This window comes from Crocuta crocuta, unplaced genomic scaffold (genome assembly GCF_008692635.1).
Source record: "Crocuta crocuta isolate KB4526 unplaced genomic scaffold, BGI_CrCroc_1.0 scaffold340, whole genome shotgun sequence".
NCBI lineage: Eukaryota > Metazoa > Chordata > Mammalia > Carnivora > Hyaenidae > Crocuta > Crocuta crocuta.
The window spans coordinates 2,568,572-2,592,279 of NW_027530642.1; the positions used below are offsets into that span (position 1 = coordinate 2,568,572).

Here is a 23,708-nt window from a genome sequence, read left to right on the forward strand (position 1 = left end):
GGTTGAGCATCCGACTTTCGCTTGGGTCATGATCTCACGGTTCGTGGGTTCGAGCCCCGCGTCGGGCTCTGTGCTGACTGCCAGCTCAGAGCCTGGAGCCTGTTTCAGAGTCTGTGACTCCCTCTCTCTCTGACCCTCCCCCTGCTCACGCTGTCTCTCTCTATCTCTCTCTCTCCTAGAAATAAATAAAAACATTAAAAAAAAATTTAAAAAAAATAAAAATTAAAAAAAAAAATAGGGAGATTTTACTCGAAAGCCAGATTTCTAGATTCTTCTGAATAACTGAAAGTTCCGGCAATAGCGGGCCACATTCTCTGTGACTGCAGGGGGCTGGAAGGCACGTCCCACCCCACAGCCCCACCTTCACCTGCCGGGCTGCCTGGAAGTCTCTGTGACCACAGACTCTGTGGGGACATGTATTGAGAAGTTTCAAGCCCGGCTCCAAGGACCAAACCTTCAGGAAGTTTTATGTAGAAACTAAGCCACTTCTTTGTTTCTTCACTTCTTCTCTTCCTGTAACACATTTTACCCCAGCTGCTCCCAGGTCTTTTACTCCATTGCCATAGCAATCCGTATCCCATATTAAGCAGCTGAGGAATGGTCAGGAACATCGGGAGTGGGAAAGTGTGACCCTTGCCCCAGGTTCAAAGCCGCTTGTTCTGAGGAGGAGAGCTCCTGTTCCTCCTCAGATTCTAACACCAGGTGGGCAGCAGCACAGCATGGACTATAAATGTGGGGGCTCTGTCCTCTTAGGCTCAGTCCCCAAGAGAAGCAGGGGGTTGGGGTGCTGAGATGCACCATCCAGGGGGAAGAGGAGATAAGCAGTAGGTCTCAACTGTGCCCAAATAACCAAGATGCCCCTTAGGGCTGGCCCTGTCCCCTGTGAGTGCTGTCCTTTATCGATGGGACACAGGGCATGGGACACAGAAGCAACGGTAGGATTTGGTGCTTTCACTGCTTGTGAGCTCTGAGTTCAGGGGCCACGTCTCATCACTGGTAAGCTCTTTGGGTTAAGGTATGGAGCCCTCAGTAGAACGCAGATGTGCAGACATTTTACCTCTGCAGTATCATTGTTGGAGGGCATCGTGGGCCATACCAGGACTTATGTGGGGTCCTGTTCTCAGCACAGGCCCTGGCTTGTTCTGGGATGGGGCACCTGGAGGGACCTTGGTCATCGCCCGGACTCCCCTCTTCTGTCCCAGCTCCGAGGACAAAGGGAGAAGCCAGTGGGCGGGATTTGTGATTCCCCACAAAGTAGATGCTTCGGCTTGTCACTGCCCCAGGACGCCTCTGGGCCACCACGCTTTCTGTAGCCCCCCCATCCCCCCCCGCCCCAGCATCCAGGGCATCCAGGCCTTCCCTTCACCCCCACCCCCGGCTCTGGTGTTTGAACCTCATGTCCCCGTGTCTCTGCCCAGGGAACCAGGGAGGAGGACGATGTGGTGAGCGAGGACTTGGTGCAACAGGATGTCCAGGTAAACCAGCACCAAGGGCACCGGGGCACACGGGGAGGCCGGGGCAGGGCCACAGGCGAAGTAATTTGCATGAAATACCAGAAATAACCAGTTCACGGCCGACATTCATACAGGGCGTTGAAGAAAGGATTTATTATCTTTCTAAGGCACGTAACATACACAGAGTTGGTGAGATGTATTTTGGGGCTTTTGTTATCTGTTCATTTATTCCTTCAGTTAGTTAATGTTTATTGAACACCTACTGTGTGTCAGATACTCTGCCAAGCATTGGGGAATCACCGGTGAACAAAATCAGACTGTACTCGGAGAGACAGGCATGCAGACACCTTCTCTACGTATATAGCATTACATCCCAGGTGTTTCGAGCCCCACTATGTGCCGGTGACACTGCGGGGGTAGATACAGAGAGAGCTAAGACTTGATCCTTGTCTTTGAGGAGCCCATGCCATTGTGGGGAGACAGGCACATAAAGAATCATTATCATACACAGTGGAGCAAAGCTGTAAAAAAGCAGAAAACTCTAGAAGCCTAGAGGAGGGAAGGAGGGGAGGAAAGAGAACTCTGCTTTGGGGACATCAGGAAGTACTCTGAGAACAAATGGGACATTTACTCTGGGCCTTGAAGGTTGAGTAGGAGTTTCCCCAGAAAGAGAGGAAGGTATATAGGTGTATACAAAGGTCCTGAGGCTACCAATTTCTGGTATGTTCAAGGATCCAGCAGCAGTTGATTGGCTTGGCCGGGGAGTTCTGTCCCCTTTCAGTGAGGTCCTTCCTCTTTCCCTTCAGGACCTATACGAGGCAGGGGAACTGAAATGGGGAACAGATGAAGCCCAGTTCGTTTACATTTTGGGAAATCGCAGCAAGCAGCATCTCCGTTTGGGTAAGTTCCAGAGCTGGTCTCTTGGGGTTGTGCCAACGATTCCATTCTTTTTTCCTTTTCTACTAATAGAGCATGGTAGCTACTTCGTCTACAACTCAAGGACTAGTCCTGGTTTAATGAGGTGGTGGTTTGTATTGTCCCTCAGCAGAGTCCTTAACAGGATGCTCAGCCTTTCCTTCCGAGCACCAGTCCTGTCCTCGTGTTCATGCCTGCACCGTGGCTGGTGATGTGCCTGGCCTCCCGCCAGCTAGCTCCTCAAACACCAGCCCTACCCTCGTGCTGGGCACTCTAGTCCTGGCCACCGCGCCCGCCCCTCCTGAGGTCTCGGGCTCTCCTCAGTGTCATGGGGCACCCTCAACATCCCTGTCTCTCTGACTCAGTGTTTGATGAATATCTGAAGACCACAGGGAAGCCTATCGAAGCCAGTATCCGAGGCGAGCTGTCTGGGGACTTTGAGAAGCTGATGCTGGCTGTGGGTACGTCCTGACCTTGCATTCCTAGGGGCTGTGCTGGATTCTGGGATTCTGGCCCAGGAACAAGGGGCCAAGAATGGAAAAGGGGGATTATGTGGTATGGAGGCAGGAAAGAGAAAGCCAGATGGCCAGAGCAGCAAGGAGGCAGGGAGTGGAGCCTTGGGCACGGACTTCCTGCCTCTCCCTCCCCCAGTGTGTGTGGCAGGGGGAGAGAGTGCTGAGCCGGGGATGGAGAAATAACCAGCGCGAGAGTGGGCTTGTGTCGAGCATACACTGTGTGCTGGGCGCTGCACTGTTGTTTTTTTTTTAACATCTATTTTTGAGAGAGACAGAGAGTACTAGTGGAGGAGGGACAGAGAGAGGGGGAGACACAGACTCCAAAGCAGGCTGTGAGCACAGAGCCTGACGCGGGGCTCAAACTCACAAACGGTGAGATCATGACCTGAGCTGAAGTCGGATGCACAACTGACTGAGCCACCCAGGCGCCTCGAGTGTTTAATCTTTAAAAAAGACCCAGGAGTGGGCATTATCTCCATTTCACAAGTGAGGAAACCACTTGCCAGGGAGTAGTTTTGTAATGTCCTGGAGGACTCTGAGCATGGGGCGTGCCAGGAGCCGACTAGTCGGTGGAGGAGTCCGGATTCAAACCCAGGGCTTCTTCCAATCTGCTGTTAGAGCAAGTCACTGTCCTCTCTGGGCTTCAGTTTCCTCATCTGATAAATGGGGTCAGAGGGGATGGACTGCCTGACCCAGAGGCCCTTAGAATCTGGACATTCCAGGGGTCGGTGTGGCTGAGCCTGGGGTAGGTGGTATGTGTGTTTTGGGGCGGGAGGGGGGAGAGCTATAGCCCCAGGCTGGGCCTTGCACTTATGACTAGCCTGCTTTGCCAGCAAGATCCAAAGTGAGGTAGCTGCCAGTACGCCTCAGCAGCAGAGCCTAAAGAAACACCTTTGCAAGTTCCACCCCAGGTGCTACCCCCAACCCAGCCCAGTTCCCTGCACAAAACCCCAGAGGACTAGAAAGATGAAGTCAGTTTTTAAGATGCACAGCCCACATTTCAACAACCCCTGTTTCCTGATTGCTTTATTCTCTGGGTTTGCGTTAAAAGTGGGTGGGGCCTTTTTCCCACCTGGTGGCCCCCAAAGAGTTATAAACAAAGAGGGGGTCAGGTCACCCCAACCCGGAGGCAGCCAGAATAACTCTACCTCTTCCTCCCTCTTCTCAGTGAAGTGTATCCGGAGTACCCCAGAGTATTTTGCTGAAAGGCTCTTCAAAGCCATGAAGGTGTGTGGTGGGCTTGGTGGGAATGAGCCTAGGGGGTGGAGGGGCAGGTGGTGTCTGTGCCCATCCCCACGGAACTGTAGACACTCTTTGACAAGTCTTTGGGACCCACTGGCCAGAGAGAACTATCAGAGGATTGGCCACAGGAGAGTGATGGGGATGTTTCCCAGGTGAGCTCTGAACCTGGGATGCTGTCCGGTCACATGCCTTCCCACCCAATACCTACTCTGACCTCCTGATTGCTCACAGGGCATCCTGGCAGCCTGATCTGATCCACCAGCCAGGTGGGCTGGAAGCCCACACTTTAAAAAAAATATTAATTAGCCAGAATGTCTATGTATGGTGTATGTAGGCTAGACCTCTGTGGAAGAGACTTGTTATTGTCTATGGCTCTGTGACCCAGCAAGTCTGCCATGCACAAGTTTGCACAGAGGACACACAGAAACTGGTGATAATTCCATTAGCACAACAGGGTACATGAATGTACTCATTTGTTGCCAGATGCCATAGACCCAAGGCCCCGGAGCCCAGGCCTTCCTGGCTCCGTGTGGCCAGCCCACAAGGACAAGTGAACTATAGCCCATTCACTGTCTTTCATTGTGCCAGGGTGAAGCCTGGGAGCTCAGCCGGCGAGAGGTGGCTCCTGGGCGCCTGTGTTCCTAGAATGTTTGTGGCAGTGCTGTCCGTATTAGGAAAGCATTAAACACCCCAGTGTCTGTTAGGAGTAGCTGGAGAAATGAACGGCCAGTGGTTTGTTTATGTAATTCTAAGATGTGCAAATCTAAACCGTATATACTTAGAGTTACAGAGTTATGGTAAAATTTTAAGGGAAACTGAAGATGGAACTGATGTTGGAGAGGGAAGGGAGGAAATCAAAGTGGGAGGGACACACTGGCAGCTTCAGGGGGAATGGCACTATTGTGTTTCTTTTGTCCTTAATTTTAATGTTTTATCGTAACGATTGTGGCTTCGCCTAAGCTGGGGGCTGTCAGCCCTTGAGCCTCCTCTCACATTCCTGCCCCCCACACCCATTTGTTTTCCAGGGCCTGGGGACTCGGGACAACACCCTGATCCGCATCATGGTCTCCCGCAGCGAGCTGGACATGCTGGACATTCGGGAGATATTCCGGACCAAGTACGAAAAGTCCCTGTATAGCATGATCAAGGTGAGCAGAGCTAATGGGGATACAGAGAGGGGCAGAGGGCGTGGAAGCCACCCCCAGGGGCAAAGAACTGTCCCAGAGAGCTACGAGTCTCTTGGGAATTCCAGGAGACCCTGCCTCGTGGCACATTCGGGGAAGTTAAGGCAGGTTGATAGAGAGGCATGTGTTTGGTGGTACCTGAGTCATGAAGCTCAAGAGGAAGGCGAGGCTGGGGCGCCTGGGTGGCTTAGTCGGTTAAGCGTCCGACTTTCGCTTAGGTCATGATCTTGCGGTTCGTGGGTTCGAGCCCCGTGTCAGGCTCTGTGCTGACTGCCAGCTCGGAGCCTGGATCCTGTTTCAGTCTGTGACTCCCTCTCTCTCTGACCCTCCCCTGCTCACGCTGTCTCTCTCTCTCTCTCCTAGAAATAAATAAAACATTAAAAAAAATTAAAAAAAAAAAAAAGAGGAAGGCGAGGCTGGGTCAGGAAGGGTGCACAGGCCGAATTAAGGATGACATCTCTGTCCTAAAGGCAGGAGGAGGTCAGGCTCCAAGGGGGAGAACCCTTGGCCCCAAGCCAGGTGTTTTGGAATGACTGGGGTGTCCAGCCCGTGAGACCTGACCAAGAGACAGAGAGCTGGGTTTTTTTCTTTTTGGGGGCAAGTGAGATAAAGCTTTTATGAGGTCCAGCTATGTTCCTCAAAGTATGCTTCCTTTATTACGTGCAAAAATGTTTCATGAGAAATGTTTGGGAAAAAAAACTAGCTTAAGTAAAGATAAGCCCGTTTGTTTACTTGAGAACTTCTCGCAGCCCTTCCTATGTGAAGTCCGTTATGAAGCTCTAAGAGGGTTGTAAAATTGGCTACGTATATTTTTTGGTTTGGGCATTTCCTGGTGTTTTTGTTCGTAGAGCCTTGTTTTCTTGGAATATTTCAGTTGGGAGGGCTGGGCTGGGGATTATCTGGAGATGGGGGCGCTGGGGCCGCCTCTCACTGGCTTGGGAGAGCAGCAAGCATCTTCACGCTCAATGAAATCCCATGGACAGCTCGAAAGTGTCCCTTGTTGAAAGTATTTACACCACAGAAATTGGCAAAATGTTACAAATCGGGGCTTTTTTGCTTTTGTTCCCAGAGAGTTGGTCATGAAATTACTGCCAGCATTACCACTGTTTGGTGGCCTTATGCACCCCCGGACAGGGGGAGCGTCCGGGCTGCTATGAATGTGTTCAGCCTTTCCCTAGTCGGGGCTATGCAGAACCTTCCCTCCTTGGCCGAGAGAAGCCTGGGGGTGACTGAGGGGTAACCTTTCTCTCTCTCTCCCCAGAATGATACCTCTGGAGAGTATAAGAAGGCTCTGCTGAAGCTATGTGGGGGTGACGATGAGTAAGTAGCTCCTTGGCCCCAGGCTGGCGGGAATGGCCTCAGGGGGGTGGCAGGCCTGGACTCCCCGGTACTCATCCTGATGGATGGATGGAGTGGATGAGCTTGGGGCTCCCTTGGTGCCGGGAGCAGCACACAGGTGAAAGTCTGTGTGTGTGTGTGTGTGTGTGTGTGAGAGAGAGAGAGAGAAAGAGAGAGAGGGAGAGAGAGAGAGAGAGGGAGAATGTGCTCTCCCAGACATGGAGGTGTCTGCTCTTGGGACCTTGGAAAGTCCATCTGGGGGTGTGGACTGGGAATCAGAAGGTGAGGGTCCAGGCCCGGCTACTTCATAGCTGCTTTTCTGTTATGTCAGCTGTTAAATGGAAAACATGCAGGTGCCTGCTCCGCATACTCGTTTATTCAGCGTATTTGTAACAAGTACCCTCTATGAACAGGCATTGCGGGGAAGTACTGGTAAGGCCCACAGCCCAGCGGCAAGCACAAACCAGTGCAGGGTGGTCCTGGGATGGGGAAAGTATACGTGTCTGTGACTGCAAGATCAATGGAGAAAGTATACATGTCTGTGACTGCACAGAGCAGGGCTCTATCCCATTCTGGGGGAGGCTTCTGGAGGTAAAGTGGCAGAGGCCCAAGGAGGAAGGTGAGGAAGAGGAGGAGGTAAAGACAGGGTCTGAAGGAGAGCGGATGGAGGAAAGGCCTAGCGTTGTGCAGGAATAGCCTTGTTCATTTCTGTAACTGAGGCTGCACTTTTACAGAGTACCAGGGAAGAGAGGAGGCCAGGAGGTGAGCGGAGCCTCCTCCTGGCATCAGAACCTCTCCCAGGAGTGGTGGGGAGCCATTGAAGAGATTAAATTGGGCTTGACTTGACCAGATTTTTATGCTAGGAAGGGAACTGGAGGTACTCTGACTTTCCCTCCCAGGGCTTATAAGGATCCGGTTAAGTAAGGATTAGAAGAATCTCCTATGAACCTCTGACAAGTGCCTTGGGGGCGGATTTTGGTTCGACAGACAGTTACTGAGCACTTGATATATCCAGGTGCGTTATAGGAGGCGATAAAGAGGTGACACAGCCATAGGCTGGTCATGGACTTGTTTGAGAGGGGAGACTTGGACAGAAATCACTCAAATTATAAGGAAGAAAGGGGAGGTCTGAGGGTTCGAGAAATCCTATCCCAGTGGGCACTTGGGGCCAGGAAGGCTGCTGGGCAGAGAGCCAGCATTGCAGGGGGTCTCAAGAGAGGGTAGAAGGTTGTCAGAAATGGGGGAGACGACTCTGAATGGATGAGGCTAGAGAGAAGGGGGAGCCAAACAGGTTTACTTCAAGCGTGTGTCTGTGTGTGCGTGTGTGTACGTGGCTGTGTGTTGTGTGTGGAGCCTTGCCCACGATGACGTTCCCTCCTATCCTCTCCCCAACCCCCTCCATTCCAGTGCTGCTGGCCAGTTCTTCCCGGAGGCAGCGCAGGTGGCCTATCAGATGTGGGAGCTTAGTGCAGTGGCCCGAGTAGAGGTCAGACCCTCCCCACCTCCTGCTTGACCTCTTGACCACAAGCTTGGACTCTTCTGCTCGCACCTTCCTGCTACTCTGTTTGGCACCCAGCTGCCCCCTGGTGGCCAACCGGAGACATTGGTTTCCCACATGTGGAGCTTCCTTGTCTTCTAGGAGTGATTTCTGGTGTGGGCATCTGATTCCTGCGTTACTTCTAACACGCTGGGAGGCGCCCGGCCCACTAACTACTAACAGGGCTTGCTGAATGGAGACATGTCTGGTTCTGTGGAGAGAGGCCCATCTCATCCTGGGGCGGACAGTTGGCCTTTAGAGGCACGACAAGAGAACAGATGGGTACCCGGAGGTGCACGGGACGATTCCAGGTTGTTCTGACCATCCAGAGACCCAAGGTCCACAGAAGTACTTGGGCAAACCGTTCCAGGCACTGGTAGCACTTGGTCCACATGAAAATGTTTGGAACCTGGCAATCTCTGTTACTTACTGAGCCACCTCTTTCTGGGCCTCTGTCTCCATGTTTACCGTGAGGGGTTAGACACGCCAAGCTCAGTGCCTTCCAAGGGCTCTTGAGCTCTGATGTTCTAGAACAGCATTTCCCAAATGACGAGGCAAGAACCGTCATTGCAGATGACCTTAAATTATATAAGAAATGAATTAGTTTGGGAGAGGGGAGCCTCCGCGACATTAAATAACTGAACTCATGGAGTAAGAGTGTTACTCCTTTTCGATTTCATCAACCTGAGTCATTTTGTCAAAGAGAGAGTCGCTATTGGGTGCCCCACTCGCCAGCTATCTTTTTTTCACAAACAGAGCTGAGAGCTGGCTTCAAGTTCAGAGGTTTTGGCGAGCAACGGCATCTCGTTAAATTTGGTGATATTTGACACGGTTTTTTTTCTCCTTCTTACATTAATTTTCATGGGTTATAATCTGTTTATGACACATCATACCAATTTTCTCTTCACGAGAGCGATGCAAAGTTATTTTCATTCATTAGGCAAATATTTTTTGAGTGCCTACTTCTGTTGTAGATGCTTGGGATATATCCAAGAGCAAAATGAACAAAACTCCTTGCCCTTTAGGAGTATTTAAATATACATAAAAACGAACGCATTTCAGTAAAACAGAAAAGAGGTTGAATTACGTAAAAACATGAAGGAATTGCATAGGATGTATGCAAATATGGCAACATTAGGAACCTCACTTAGGAGTGACTGAAATTTGGGAGATTCTGTTCTGGTATCTCAGGACATTTTGGTTGCCTTGTCACAGGGAGAGGCTTCTGAAGAGGCAGGAGGGCCTTGGAGACAGGGCACGGTTCTGAGGGACTGGGGAGGCCCCAAAGGAGCTAGGACAGAGTGGCTTCCTGGGGCAGGAAGCTGCCCACTTTTCCCTTGACCAGCACTCGCCCTGCTCCCAGGCCTGGGTCTCTCTCTCTCCTCCTCTCCCTTTCTCAGCTGTAGGGCAGGGGCCTGTCTGCTGTGCCTTCACCCCTGCCTCCCTCCCCCCAAGCTGCTTGGTTTGGGGCTCGTGGGGAAAGCGTCCCCTCCCTTGCATGCTGCTCTCGTGGCTTGGCCCCCAGGGGGGCCTGCAGGCACCTGCTGAGTCTCTTTCTGCTTCTTGCAGCTGAAGGGAACAGTGCGTCCAGCCAATAACTTCAACCCTGATGCTGATGCCAAAGCGCTGCGGAAGGCCATGAAGGGACTCGGTAAGGGGACATGAAGGGGGCGTGTTGGCCTCTGGGGCAGCGGGTGTGGCAGGCTTGGCAGTGGGCCAGGCAGGAGTAACAGCTTGGGTCTCAAAGGAGGGCCCATAGAATGAGGCAGATTTTACATAAGTCTCCACCTTCCCAAGGAGGCTCCTGGCTCCCTGAGTATAGGGAGAAGGGGAGTGAGGAGGTTTGTGAGGAAATTAGCACAAGCCCTTTCTAGAGCTGTCCTAGTGCAGAAGAAAGTACTAGGTCATAAAGCCTGGGTTCTCCTGCGGGCTTTGCCTTAGACTTCCTGTGTGACTTTAGGCAAGTCCTTCAACCCTTTCAAGTGTCCATCCCCTCCACCCCCCCATGTAAAAGAAGAGATGTGGACTCCTTGATCCAAGAGCCCCAGTTCTGGGCTGGGAGCGCCCCCTGCTGGTTATCACATCATATCCTCCCTCTCCAACTAGTGGGAGGAATCACTCTGTGGACAGATGCCCTGTTCTCAGAAAGGCCAGTGGGGACAGAGCATCCAGGGTTTGGCTGCCATCGCCCTTTCTCCCCCAGTCCGTCTAACGGCACCTCCCAGGGACCTTGGCTTAAGTCCTCTCCCTTCTGGGCCTCATCTTCATTTGTTTCCTGGGAATGATAATATCTACCGAGCATATCTAGACTGTAAGATGACAGGTATAAAAGCACTTTTGAAAGTTGGAGTCCTGTGCCAGGTCTGAGGTCCAAGGCATTAATCTGAGAGGCTGGAGGTGGTATCCCGATGTCTCCCAGAGTCGATGGCTGTGGTTAGAAGGACTTGGGCTCCAGTTTCCAGGGGGTTAAAGAGGAGGGACACGGGGTCCCCGTAGGATTTAGATTGCCAGGTTAGAAGGATCCCTTAGTAACTACTCTGGCCTCTTCAGGGGATAGGTGTGGAAATCAAGCCTCAGAAAGGGGCTGGGACTTGCTCAGCCATTGCCAGAACCAGGGCTGGAACTCAGAGGCCCTGAGTCTCACCCCAGGGCTCCCTGCTCCTCTCGGGGTCTTTTTCTCAGCCCGTGACCAGACAGATGGGGGTGCAGGGAGGATCCCTGGGGAAGTCAGCAGCTTAGGCTCCTGCAGGTGCTTCTATCCTAAGATTGGCACAGCCCATCTGTGGGGGATGTGGGGAAGCCAGGCCATGGGCCTTCTTCTGAGCTGTGTGGCTTGGGTGATTCAGGAACTGATGAGGACACCATCATCGACATCATCACGCACCGCAGCAACGCCCAGCGGCAGCAGATCCGCCAGATCTTCAAGTCACACTTCGGCCGGGTGAGGCTTCCTCGGGGGCCCAGGTCCCACACCCACCCTCCTCCCAGGGGCTTGGCCAGCCACCGCCAGCTCCACACCATTGGGCGCCTGGGCCTTCATGGCACCAGGGCTCCCGTGGTCATGTGTTCTTGGGGTATCTCCCACGTTGGTTTCGGGCTGCCTGCAACACAGTCTCTCCACCCCCCAGTTCTTGTGGTCAGTACCTGTGGGAATGGCTCAGCTGGGGGCAGAGATGAAGGACGTGAGTTGTTTTCATGTAGCATTTTCGCGATCTCGGAGTTCCAGAGGCTTCAGGCCCCAAGGCCGAGTGTCAGTTATGGCTGTGTCATGCTGGCGACTTTCCCCCGGGATGGACACAATCTCCTTTGGCACTGTCCTTGCCCGCCTCCTTGCCTCCAGGGAAAGTGGGTCTTCCTCCTGCTTGGCTTTTTTTTTTTTTTTTTTTTTATCCTGCCCTCTTTGCGTCCTCTAAATAGTAAACAAAGACACAGTCTCCCTCTATCCCCTGCATTCACATGGAGCCCCCATTTCCTCATTCCATATCTCCTCCCTATCCTGGGTCACATGTGAGCAAGTGCTGATGCTGGTGTGACCTCAGCTCTGCCATTTGTAGGACTTGATGGCTGACCTGAAGTCTGAGATCTCTGGAGACCTGGCGAGGCTGATTCTGGGGCTCATGATGCCACCGGCCCATTATGATGCCAAGCAATTGAAGAAGGCCATGGAGGTATGGTGCAGGCACCAAAGGGATGGGGTCTAGTCTGCAGGTGGTGGGGGGACACGGGTGCTCCTCACAAGCCCAGATGGGTGGGCTGTACCTCCTTGACAGAGCCCTTCCCACACCCAGTTCAAACTAGCACGAACACCAAAGGGGATGTTGGCTCCTGTAACTGAAAGGTAGGGGGCGCCATCTGCTTTTAGACATGGCTGAGTGCAGGGACTCAAGTAATGTTATATGAACTCTTATCTCTCCCCTACCTTGGTTGTCTCCCCTCTGTGGTAGCTTCACTCTCAGAGACCGTCTCTCCTTGTACAGATAGTAGATGGCTCGTGTATGTCCTACCAGCCAGCACCTCTGTCCCTTCTTGGAACTCAGGAGTTCCACCCACGTCTTGGCTTCCACCCTGGTTGATGCAAGCAAGGTCACATACCCAGTTATCAGTGGTGTCAGTGGGATCTCAAGGAGCTGTAGAGGACGCAGGATGGATCCGGAAGGAAAACAACAGCAGTTGGAGTCTGCATTCTAGTCTGCCCTGCCACTAACTCACTGTGTGATGTTGGGCCACTTACATTTGCTAAGCTTCCATACCTTCAGCTGTGAAATGGGAGTAGTCATCCCTGCCCTTCAAACATCAGAATGGGTCAAGCAAGGTCATGGGTATGGAGGGCACTATTCACTGTGAAGACTTGACCTTGTGATTGATTTGCAAGAAAGGGCGTTAGGTCCCGGCCCAGTTGCTGCTGGGGCTGCTTTGCTTCCCGGGGCAGCAGCTGTACCAGTGACGGCTCTCCTTTACTGGGAGCGTCCAGTAACCTGTCCCAGGCTCCGCAGACTAGCTCAGCCACTCGTCTCACCCACAAGGCCAGGCTTTCACTTTGTCCCCGTTTTACAAATGAGAAAACTCGGGCTCAGAGTCAAAGTCACAGCATTATAAAATAACACAGCAGGGATTCACAACGACTCTGTCAGACTCTAGAGCCTGACCCAACAACCCCATGAAACCACCAGGGCTTCTGGCCCATTGAGGATTAAGAGAAGAAAACAGACATTCCCTGGACAAAGCAAATTGAGATTATTGTCAATTTAAAATGCCCAGACAAAAAAGCAAATGATTTGAAAACGAGTTTATTTTTTATTTATTTTATTTTTAATGTATTATTATTTTTTAATGTTTATTTCTGAGAGAGAGAGAGAGAGAGACAGACAGAGTGCAAGCAAGGGAGGGGCAGAGAGAGAGACGGAGACACAGAATCCAAAGCAGGCCCCAGGCTCCAAGCCGTCAGCACAGAGCCCAGTGCGGGGCTCAAACCCACAAACTGCGAGATCGTGACCTGAGCCAAAGTCAGAAGGTCAACCGACTGAGCTTCCCAGGCACCCCTGAAAACGTGGAGTTTAGAAGTTGAAGGGACCAGTGAGCTAACCTGACCCAACCCTTTCCATTCCCACAGTTTACAAATGGGAAACTGAAGGAGGCTCAGCACATCCGTGAGCTTGGGGAAGATGGGGCTGGACTCTGGGGCTTAGGATGCTCTGAGGCTCAGGCTGTCTTCTCCACATGCCTGCTTTTAATAAAGAGCTTGTTAAGATCTCAGTCAGCCTCAGTCTCCTTGAGGTCAGAGAAGCCAGAGAAGCCACGGACTGGCCGACCAGCAGGCACTAGCCTCTAAGGGCAGCGAACGTGCCTTACTTTTTTTTGTGTGTGTGTGTGTGAACGCAGCAGCTTGTTCAGTGACTGGCAAATTGCAGGTGTTTTGCAGATCCTTGAATCTATCCATCAGTCCATCTTGTTCACCTGCCTCCCCTCCCCCAAAGCAGGGACCTTTGATAGCACATTCCCCCCAAGCCACCTTAGTCCAGAGGACCTAATCTATCTGTCCATAGACCATTCATCAAATCCAAATATAAACAAATACTGCTTTTTTTTTTTCCCTGAGGCACAAAACCTTTTTCTTCTGACAAAATTATAGATGAGAAAATATACACAGAGCAAAGAAAGAAGAAACTAGAAATCGCCTGTGACCCTTTGCCCACCCAGAGACCATAATCAATGTTACACTGTGACGTGTGACCTCTATTCTTTTTATATTCTTACATATAAGTATTTATATTCAGATACACATGTGTATATGTCTATTTATATGTACATACCCGTATACCACATATTCTTTTCTTTTAAATTTTTGGTCTAAAGACATTCTCATGGGAGGTTCTGGAAATCTTGACAAGCTGGCGTGTCCCACCCTGATTGTGCTATCTCTGGTCTGGGGGTTCGGAGAAAATCCAGGAAGGCTTGGTGGTCTGCGTGGTGTCCTGGACCAGGGGCCTCCTTGACTGGGGCCCCTCGGGCCTCTAATGGAGGTCAGGGCTGTGGCTCAGGTGTTCTTCATCTTCACATTCTAGGGAGCTGGCACTGATGAAAAGGCTCTCATTGAAATCCTTGCCACTCGGACCAACGCGGAAATCCGAGCCATCTGTGAGGCCTATAAGGAAGGTGAGTGTGGGAAGCCTTGGGCCCAGGGCCGCTGGGAGGTGGTGGGGGAAGAGCCGCCTCTGCAGCTCTGACATTGCCCCACTGCTTTGCTCTGAGAAGCCCCTGGGTGTGCCCAGCCCTGGGTCCGAGGAAACGATATCCCAGGCAGAGTCCCAACTGGATGAAGGCCTGGAGGAAACAGAGGAGAGAGTGTCCAAGCTGCTGGACAGGAGTGCAGCCTCCGGGGTGGGCAGCCTGGTCAAAATACTATTTTGAAGAATCTTGAGTACTGTCAAAAATGTTTAAAGTTTCCTTCTTGTCAACAGCTTTAAAATGGTAGAGATTTTGAGCAGGAGAGTGACCCAGCCAGAGCCGTGCTTGTGGGTCCCCTGTCTTGTGGGAGGCGAGGCAGGGAGGCTGTGAAGCAGGAGAGGCAGGATTCCAGGAGCCCTCAGCTGGGACGAGGCGGGGCGGGGGGAGGTGACAGACTGGGGGCATCGGTGTCGAGATCCACGGCTTCGTGGCTGGATGCTCCCAAGAACCAACCACGAACTCCATCCTCTCCACCACACCCACTGACGTGCTCTGGCTCAAGGCTGAGCTTCTAGAAGCAGCCCCCCCATCCTTGCCCAGCAGCTGCCCACACACCCTCTCTCTGTCTCAGACTATCACAAGTCCCTAGAAGATGCTCTGAGCTCAGATACGTCCGGCCACTTCAAGAGGATCCTCATCTCTCTGGCCACGGTGAGTGAGTTCGTGTCCCCAGGCCTGCCTGGCCCCCTGGGGGCCCAGGAGGATGGCAGGAAGCTAGGAGCCCACTCTTGATGAAGAAAGGGTGTCTCCCCCACGTGCCTTCTCAGTCCCACTGCTGAGGCCACGACTGCCTCATGTAAGGCCTTCTCCCACTGTTCACTTTCTTTTTTTAATAAAGTTTATATATTTATTTAGAGAGAGCACACAAACAGAGGAGGGGCAGAGGGAGAGAGAATCCCAAGCAGGTTCTGCGCTGTTAGTACAGAGCCCAGCATGGGGCTTGATCCCACAAACTTTGAGATCATGACCTGAGCTGCCAAGAGTCAGATGCTGGTGATTGAGCCACCCAGGAACCCCTCACCATTCACTTTTCAAAGCTGGCTTGGTGATACCTTCTCCGGGCAAGCCCTCCCCAGTGGCCCTCAGCCCGGCTTTTTGGGCCCCCAGCTGATAGCACAAAGCCGGGTGGGCGGCCTGTATGTTACCCACTAGCTTCCTTCACCTTCGCCTGAGTTTCTGCAACCCAGTCGCCAGTCCCAGACACACAGTACTGCAGGCTCGCTGTGTCTGAGTCACCCTGAGCTGAGTGCCTTCAGATTTCATGTTCACAACAGCCTTCCTGTGAAGGCAGTATTATTGTCCCCATGCGATGGCTGAGGGAAAGGGTTCAGAGAGCAGAGTGGCTATTCCAATGTCCTGTGGCTGCTGAGGGGCAACGAGGGTGATGCATGGGGACTGATCTTTCTCGCTGGTCCTGCTGCAGGGGAACCGTGAGGAGGGAGGAGAAGACCGGGACCAGGCCCGGGAAGATGCCCAGGTGAGAACCCCCAGTCGGCTCCAGCTGACATCTGCCCATGCCAGGCCCTGGCTCTCTGGAAGTCGGGAAGGCTCCTGGCAGGGACATGGCTGATTTAGTTGGAGGATGCTTAGACTCATGGACCCCTTGCACCTCTCTACCTCTTAGAGGCAAGATTTTGAGTGTTTTCACAACTTCCGGAGAGACTGTGGTCCTGGTCCCTGGGTGAAGAGATGGCTTGGGGCCCCTAGACCTTCAGCATTGAGAGGGATTTATAGATCATCTGGGTCAAATCCTCATGTGACAGGGGGAAAATGGAGGCCCAGAGAGGGTGAATAACTTCACACAGCAAATCAATGACCCAGGTAGAATTGACCCAGAGGGAGCAGGTCCGGAAGCTTGCTGGGAAGGGGCCCTGAGTGCCAATGGCCTCAGTTTATTACCTATGAAATGGGACCAAGGTTGAAGGAAGTGTCCTGGGAAAACCCAGAAAGTGAGTTCATCAAGGGCTGGGATCTTTGTCCTGCCCACTGATGTATCCAAAGTGGCACATGGTCAGAACTCAGTAAATATTTAACATTAAATGAATACAGGAGTCCAGGGTTCTCTTGGGCCTCATAGCTGCTCCACTTCTGTCCTGCTCCTGAGGCTGGGGAGCGTGAGGTCTGGAGGCTGGACAACCCCAAATCCATCATCTCTGAGGGTCCTTATGGTTGGTCCTGAGGCCATGTGCACTGTCCCCGCTCGCCTGTGCCTTACCCCCAGTACCACAGACACCACAGACTGTGGATCTGGGCTGGTGGCTTGAAAAGAACCCTGATGGATTGGGGGTTGAGGCAGCAGCTCCACTGACAGAAAAGTGGGGAGTGCTAGAGTAGCATCTGAGCTACAAGAATCCTTAGCTGTAACCCAACAGTTACAAAACTATAAAATGCGTACTAAGTACAAAGCATGATTCTAAGGCTGTTTTACGCTTTATTATGCTCCCTTTTGTACTGGAGGAAAACGAAGCTCCTATCCAAGCATATGGTTTCTAAGTGGCTGTGGTGTGATTTGAACCCAGGCCTGCCTGACTCCAAAGTTTATGCTAATACAGGACCCACTACGGCAATTTCTGTGCAGCTTCCAGACCAGGTAGCTGCTGTTTTCCAGTTGAGCGGCCCCTGGTTTGGAAGGCAGGTATCAGAAGCTGGTTTTCCAGTTGCATGTGGGTATATTTATAGGGGCTCGCCTGGGAACCGTGCCAACCTGTTGAGGCCACATTGCATTCACTTATTCAACATCTATGTATAAAATACTACAATGAGCAGTCTCATTGTGCCCTTGAGGGTCTTTGAGCGTGGCTTGCTCCTTAGAGCTCACCCCAAATCCATCCTCCACCCTGAAATTCATCCTCTAGGGAAGGAGCCCACCTGGGGCCTACCTATGGGGCTGTGCTTCCAGTTGTTGCCAGCAGGGGACAGTAGTGGGCCGCACTGGCAAACACCGCAGGGGCCAAGGGGTGAGAGAGAACCTGGGTAGAAACAGTGGAGCCCTGCCCAACCCAGCTGTCTGTCCAGATTCACAGATGCTAGACCCTGAGCAGTCTTCTAAGCACTTTTTTAGAGCCGGAATGCTTGGTTTCAGAAGTAATACATATTCTTTTGTAGACCCTCTAGGAAATAAGAGACGAGCCAAAATAAATAAATAAATCCATAACCTACTAGTAAAAGCCATTATTCATCTTTCAGGATATATCACTCTAGTTGTCTTTTTATGTGTATGTAAAAATGCATCTTTGATTTATAACAGTTAAAAATTAATATTCTGTGAGTACTGTTCACATTATTTTTAAAAACTGACATCACTTCATGGCCATGTACTATTCCGTTGAAGAAGCTACCAAGCTTTATTTAACCCACCCTCTTCCTGGTCACCAACTCTTCCATCATATGCAGGAAAGTTTTCCTTAAATAGGTTTCTAGAGGTGAAATGGGAAAGCCAGAGGAAAATGTATACAAAAATTGAAAGCATTTGGTCTGCAGAGGGGCACCTAGGTGGCTCAGTTGGTTGAGCATCCAACTCTTGGTTTCGGCTCAGGTCATGACCTCATGGTTCATGAGATTGAGCCCCGCATCAGGCTCTGGGCTGACAGCACAGAACCTGCTTAGGATTCTCTTTCTCTCTCTTTCTCTGCCCCTTCCCCACTCGTGCTCGCTCGCTCAGTCCCGCTCTGTCTCGAAATAAGTAAATAAACATTAAAACAAACAAACAAAAATTGAAGGCATTTGACGTGCAGAGCCAGGTTCCTTCTAGAAAGATAATACACATTAGTACTTGGCACTGTTCTGTTTATACCCCCTCCTTCCCACACTCTACCCTGGGCGTCTGGGACACGCCCAAGCTGTTGGAAGTCCGGGCGTGTTACTACAGTGTGTGTTATGTATGTAGTGCTCACCTGTCGCCCCACAGGGATTGCCGACAGCTTCCCTTCCACCCTCTCCATGTTCCAGTTTGAGCAACAAATAATATAGGCAATCTAATGTAGGCCCAGAGTGAAGTGAAGAATTGGAGCCAGTTTGGGGTAAATCAAGCCCCAGGCTATTATATGTTAATAGAACAGTTTTATTGAAATGTAATTCAGACACTGTGCTATTGACCCATTTAAAGCATATGCTTCAGTGGCCGTTAGCATCTTCACAAACTTAATGCAGGCGTCACCACCATCGGTCAGGACATTTCATCACCCCCAGAGAAACTCCGAACATGTAGTTACTCCTCACTTCCTCCCGACCCTCTGGTCCTGAGTCACCACTACTTTACTTTCGGTTTCTATAAATTCACCTATTCTGGACATTTCAGGTAAATGGTGGCATATAATATGTGACGTTTTGTGACTGGTGCCTTCCGCTTAGATATTCAGTGTTCATCTATATTCATCATGTATCAGTACTTTATTCCTTCCCACTGCCAAATAATGTTCCATTGTATGTATATACCACCTTTTTTAAAGTTTATTTATTTATTTTGAGAGAGGGAGAGAAAAAGAGCACATGTGTAGGGGAGGGGCAGGGAGAGAGAGAGAGCACAAGAACCCCAAGCAGGCTCTGAGTTGCACAGGCACTGCCTCAGGGCTTGACTCTCAAACCATGAGATCATGACCTGAGCTGAAATCCAGAGTCAGACACTTAACTAACTAAGCCATCTAGGCGCCCCATCATTTTTTTGTTTTGTTTTGTTTTAATCCATTCATCAGCTAACTGACATTTGGGTTATTTCCACATTGGGGCTGTTCAGAATAACGCTGCTTGCTATAAACATGTGTTCGTGTTTGTTTTAAAAAATTCTTAATGTTTATTTATTTTTGAGAGAGAGAGAGAGACAGAGCACGAGTGAGGGAGGGGCAGAGAGAGAGGGAGACACAGAATCCGAAGCAGGCTCCAGGTTCTGAGTTGTTGGCATAGAGCCTGATGTGGGGCTTGAACTCATGAATCATGAGATCATGGCCTGAGCTGGTTGGGCACTTAACCAACTGAGCCACCAGGCACCCCATGTGTGTACATGTTTGTATGTGCATATATTTTCATGTCTCTTGGGTTCATAGGGATAGAATTGCTGGGTCCTGTGATAACTCTGTTTAACTTTTGGAGGAACTTCCCAGATTACTTTTTGCCTGAAGTAGCTAGGCTAATAAGGAAAAGCCTTTGTGTTGAATGTTTGGAAAATTATTTTGGTAGCCCACTGCATTTTTCTTTCTTTTTTTTTAAATTCTTTTTTTAATGTTTACTCAGTTTTGAGAGACAGAGACAGAGCGTGAGAAGGGGAGGGACAGAGAGAGAGAAGGAGACAGAATCCGAAGCAGGCTCCAGGCTCCACACTGTCAGCACAGAGCCCGATGCAGGGCTCAAACTCACAAACTGAGATCATGGCCTGAGCCGAAGTTGGATGCTTAACCGACTAAGCCACCCAGGCACCCCTGCATTTTTTGTATAACACATATCATTGTCTTAAAGATGCTTGAAAAAACAAATACGTCTGGGGCTCTGTGGCCCGAATAAACGAAAATTGACACATAGATTCCTTTCTGTTTGCTTTTTAAAATATCTCCATCTTAAAAAAATATACTAGCATTTTTAGCACCACTTTTTAAAAGTGTGTGAAAGGCACATAGCACATAATAAAACATGACACATAGTAAAAGTTGCTGTCTCAACCATTTTTCAGCATAGTTTAGTGACGTCAAGTACATCCAGTGGTGTGCAATCACCATCTAGCCATCTCCAGAGCTCTTTTTATCTTGTAAAATTGAAACTGTGTACTCATTAAACAGTGACTGCCCATCCCCCTCCCCAGTCCCTGGCAACTCTACCTTCTGTGAATCACAGTACGGCGGGGACCGCGTGCAATTGCAATCATACAGTATTTCCCTGTTTGTAACTGGCTTATGTCACTTAGCGTAATGTCCCCGTGTTTCAACCAAGCTTTTGATATAAAAAGGGATGAATAAAAGCCAGGAGTATCCCATAATCCCTGTGGCCCCAACAACACCTATCTGACATTAAAACAAAACATAGAAACAATGCATTTGCACATTGAAAAGATGTAAACATAAAATCTCAGGAAAAATAAGATGCAAAAGCTTTCCCCGTCCTTCTCTTCAAAGGTAACCACTGTCCATCTTGACTGAGCCTCTATCTTGACTTCCCACCAAATATGTTTGTGCGACTGTGCATTTATCTTCCCTTAGCTAACCTGGTTTTTTTGTGTGTTTTTTTTTTTAAAGATTGGCTTTCCAGGTCTTTTTTCCACCCTAAGTTTTTTGTTTATTTTGAGAGAGAGAGCACAAGTGGAGGAGAGGCAGAGAGAGAGGTAGAGAGTGGATCTCAAGTGACTCCACCTTGTCAGCGCACAGCCCGATGCAGGGCTCGATCCCATAAACTGTGAGCTCACGTCCTGAGCCAAAACCGAGAGTTGGACACTTATCCACCTGAACCATCCAGGGACCCCCCCTTTTCTTAGCTACATGAAAGGAATACTATTATACACAATATGCTATCCTTTACCTTTTTTTTGCTCAATTTAAAGAGAAATTCTTCTTATCAGTCTACAGTGCTGATAAGGTGAGTTTCCCTTTAACTAATATTTTTAATAGCGGCATGGATTTCCATTATTGGGGAGCCGTAGTGTGTTGAACAAATCATCGGGCTATTAGTAGTTTCCAGTTTTTCTCTGTCACAAAGTTGTGCTGCAGTGAACCCCCTTGTTTTGTATCTTGAATGGCTTTGGCCAGTCTGTCGGTAAAGGCACCCTCCTGGCCACATAATTGCTTGATCAAATGGCAAGTGCATTTAAAATTTTGAAAGACATGGCCCCTTTATATACCGTAAAAAGGTTTCTAAAGCAGAAGGCTTTTGTGAAGTTTATAAAGAGGATGGTTTTGGTCTGCCCAATAGAAAAAAAAGTGGTCGGCAGAGTTTCGGGGAAAGAGGAGAGGGCAAAACCCAGTCGAGGGCACGCAGGGCTGGCTCCATTTGGTTCCCAGGCCCTCCAGGACGCTGCTACTTGCCTAACAAAATAGTGTCCTAATGACTCAGCGTAGCACAGTGATTAAAAGTCACCCTTGTAAGATGACTGGACAGCTGGCGTCATGCCACCTGATTTTGGCTTTGTGTCCTCCTCCCGCAAGTCCCCTCCCCTCCCGACCTCAGCTTTCGCGTCGCTCCTGCTGTAACTTGAGGGGTTATGGTAAAGGGTGTAGGGAATTGAGCGCTTCTCTTGCTCTAACTTGTGGGAGGCAAGCGTGCTGAGCGCTGGAGTGGCCCTAGTTGGCGGGGAGTGACAGGTAGAGTGTCCCGTTCTGTGTCCTCCCCGACCCCTCAGGTGAACCCTTCAAAGTTAGTTCCCAGGCCTCTCCCCGTTGTGGGCTCCTGCCCGAAGATCAGGGAAGGTGTTTTCCCTCCTCCCTGCCCCCGGCCCCCCTCCCCCGGGCCCCAGAGCCGCCTGCTCCCTGCCTCCTCTGACTCAAGCCTTCCCTCTCTCCTCCTCTCTCCTCCCCGCTCTCAGGTGGCTGCTGAGATCTTGGTGAGTGTCCTGTTCTTCGCGGGGATTTTCATGGCTTCTCTGAGTGAAGGCTGAGTGGCTGTGCCTCTGGAAGGGCCGAGTGGCCCATCAGGCAGTGGCTGGGGGCTGCCCCCAGGTTCTCTCTCTCCCCTTCAGGGCCTCTTTAAGAGCCCCACTGGGTAGAAAAATGGGCCAGGCAAGGGTTTCCCACATTTCAGCCACTCACCTCCCACGTGATTTGTGCTACACACCACTAGCCGTGAGTAGTTTTCTTTAAATGGACCCTTTGTCATCTGAAATGAATACTTTTAAAGGAAAATTTAACGTCAATATGAAGGGAACTAGTGGCTGGCTGGAAGATTACTGTGGAAACCTATCGATGCGGTGTGTCAAAATATATTTGCCCGTTTACCACACTTGGGGAAACACTGGCTAGGCCATTTTCCTTGCACATGGACAGACACACTTTCCCTGAGGGGCTTTCAGAAGCGCTTAAGGATGGAAGAACTCAGAGTCCCCGTGCCCAGTGCCTGTTTGCCCTCCCGTGGGTCCCCGTCTCGAGGTCCTGAGGCCTGAGTGGAAGTGCCCGGGACTAAGCCCCTGTGTCAGTCCAGAGGGTCCCTGGGAACCGGCGGTGGGGAATGTGGAGGCTGAGGAAGGAAGAAGGGGCCAATGTCAGCCTCCTTAGGCGTCGCCCTCAGCCTAGGCAAAGACATGAAAGTGGATAATAACCAAGGCCTTCTGGTGTCTTTCCTCCCAAATCCTTGCCCCCCACCTGGGCTCTGCAGGAAATCGCAGACAGGCCCAGTGGAGACAAAACTTCCCTGGAGACACGATTCATGACGATCCTGTGCACACGTAGCTATCCGCATCTCCGGAGAGGTGAGGTCTCAGTCCCTTCCCTTCCCAGATCTGATGGGAGCCTCTCCACTCTCTACAGCAAGTGGAGCGGGTTGCCCCCCCCCCCCCCACTCCTCACCCCAGCAATGGAATATGGTGGTTGGTAGGGGAGTCGAGTCCTGGCTCTACCGCTAACATTCAGCCCCAGGCCAACCCCCTTCACCTCCTAAGGGAAGCAGGTGGGATGCCTGGGATAAGGGATGGCAGTTGGTGGCTGCCTAGAATACTGTGTTGAAGATTCGAAGGTCCAGCGCCATGAACCTTTGCTGATGTCTGGCGGGAACAAGGCAATGAGGGTGTTCACAGCACAAGGAGAGCCTGCACATCGTTTAGCCCCAGGCTGCCACGTGCACAGGGCACACCAGTATATGGTGGCCCTGACATTAGGTTCTCAGCGAAGTGCCCTGTCCACTGAGACATTTCTCTCTTTTTTTTTTTTTTTTAAATATTTTTAATTTATTTCTAGGAGAGAGAGAGAGACAGCGTGAGCAGGGGAGGGTCAGAGAGAGGGAGACACAGACTCTGAAACAGGCTCCAGGCTCTGAGCTGGCAGTGAGCAAAGAGCCCGACGCGGGGCTCGAACCCATGAACCACGAGATCATGACCTAAGCGAGAGCCGGATGCTTAACCGACTAAGCCACCCAGGCGCCCCAAGACATTTCTCTCTTAACATGCATTTGCCTAGCACTTAAGGGGCTCTAGCTTAGTGGCTAAAAGAACAGACTTGGGAGCCAGATTGCCTCGATTTGAATCTCCCACTTATCAGCTGTGTGACCTTGGGCAAAGTAGTGAAAGTATCTGTGCCTTAATTCCCTTATCTATAAATTGGGGTTTTAGTTCTACCTCACACAATTATTATAAGGATACAAAAAGAATAATGCATGAAAAGCACTTAGCGCAATG

At 50.8% G+C, this 23,708-nt stretch overlaps 1 protein-coding gene across 2 annotated transcripts in view; it reads left to right on the forward strand.

Annotated features, from left to right (window-relative positions):
* The window catches only part of ANXA6 (annexin A6), a 51,023-nt gene that overhangs the window by 22,005 nt on the left and 5,310 nt on the right, over nucleotides 1-23,708 (forward strand). Inside the window, exons 8-22 of one of the 2 annotated variants that reach the window (XM_077768995.1) lie at nucleotides 1,419-1,475; nucleotides 2,261-2,354; nucleotides 2,735-2,830; nucleotides 4,053-4,111; nucleotides 5,152-5,274; nucleotides 6,572-6,630; nucleotides 8,056-8,134; nucleotides 9,755-9,836; nucleotides 11,032-11,126; nucleotides 11,740-11,853; nucleotides 14,248-14,338; nucleotides 14,982-15,061; nucleotides 15,834-15,887; nucleotides 21,909-21,926; nucleotides 22,694-22,787. In XM_077768995.1, coding sequence (XP_077625121.1) covers nucleotides 1,419-1,475; nucleotides 2,261-2,354; nucleotides 2,735-2,830; nucleotides 4,053-4,111; nucleotides 5,152-5,274; nucleotides 6,572-6,630; nucleotides 8,056-8,134; nucleotides 9,755-9,836; nucleotides 11,032-11,126; nucleotides 11,740-11,853; nucleotides 14,248-14,338; nucleotides 14,982-15,061; nucleotides 15,834-15,887; nucleotides 21,909-21,926; nucleotides 22,694-22,787 — 1,195 coding nt within the window. The remainder of the gene's footprint in view (nucleotides 1-1,418; nucleotides 1,476-2,260; nucleotides 2,355-2,734; nucleotides 2,831-4,052; nucleotides 4,112-5,151; nucleotides 5,275-6,571; nucleotides 6,631-8,055; nucleotides 8,135-9,754; nucleotides 9,837-11,031; nucleotides 11,127-11,739; nucleotides 11,854-14,247; nucleotides 14,339-14,981; nucleotides 15,062-15,833; nucleotides 15,888-21,908; nucleotides 21,927-22,693; nucleotides 22,788-23,708) is intronic. The other variant, XM_077768996.1, reaches the window with a different exon arrangement.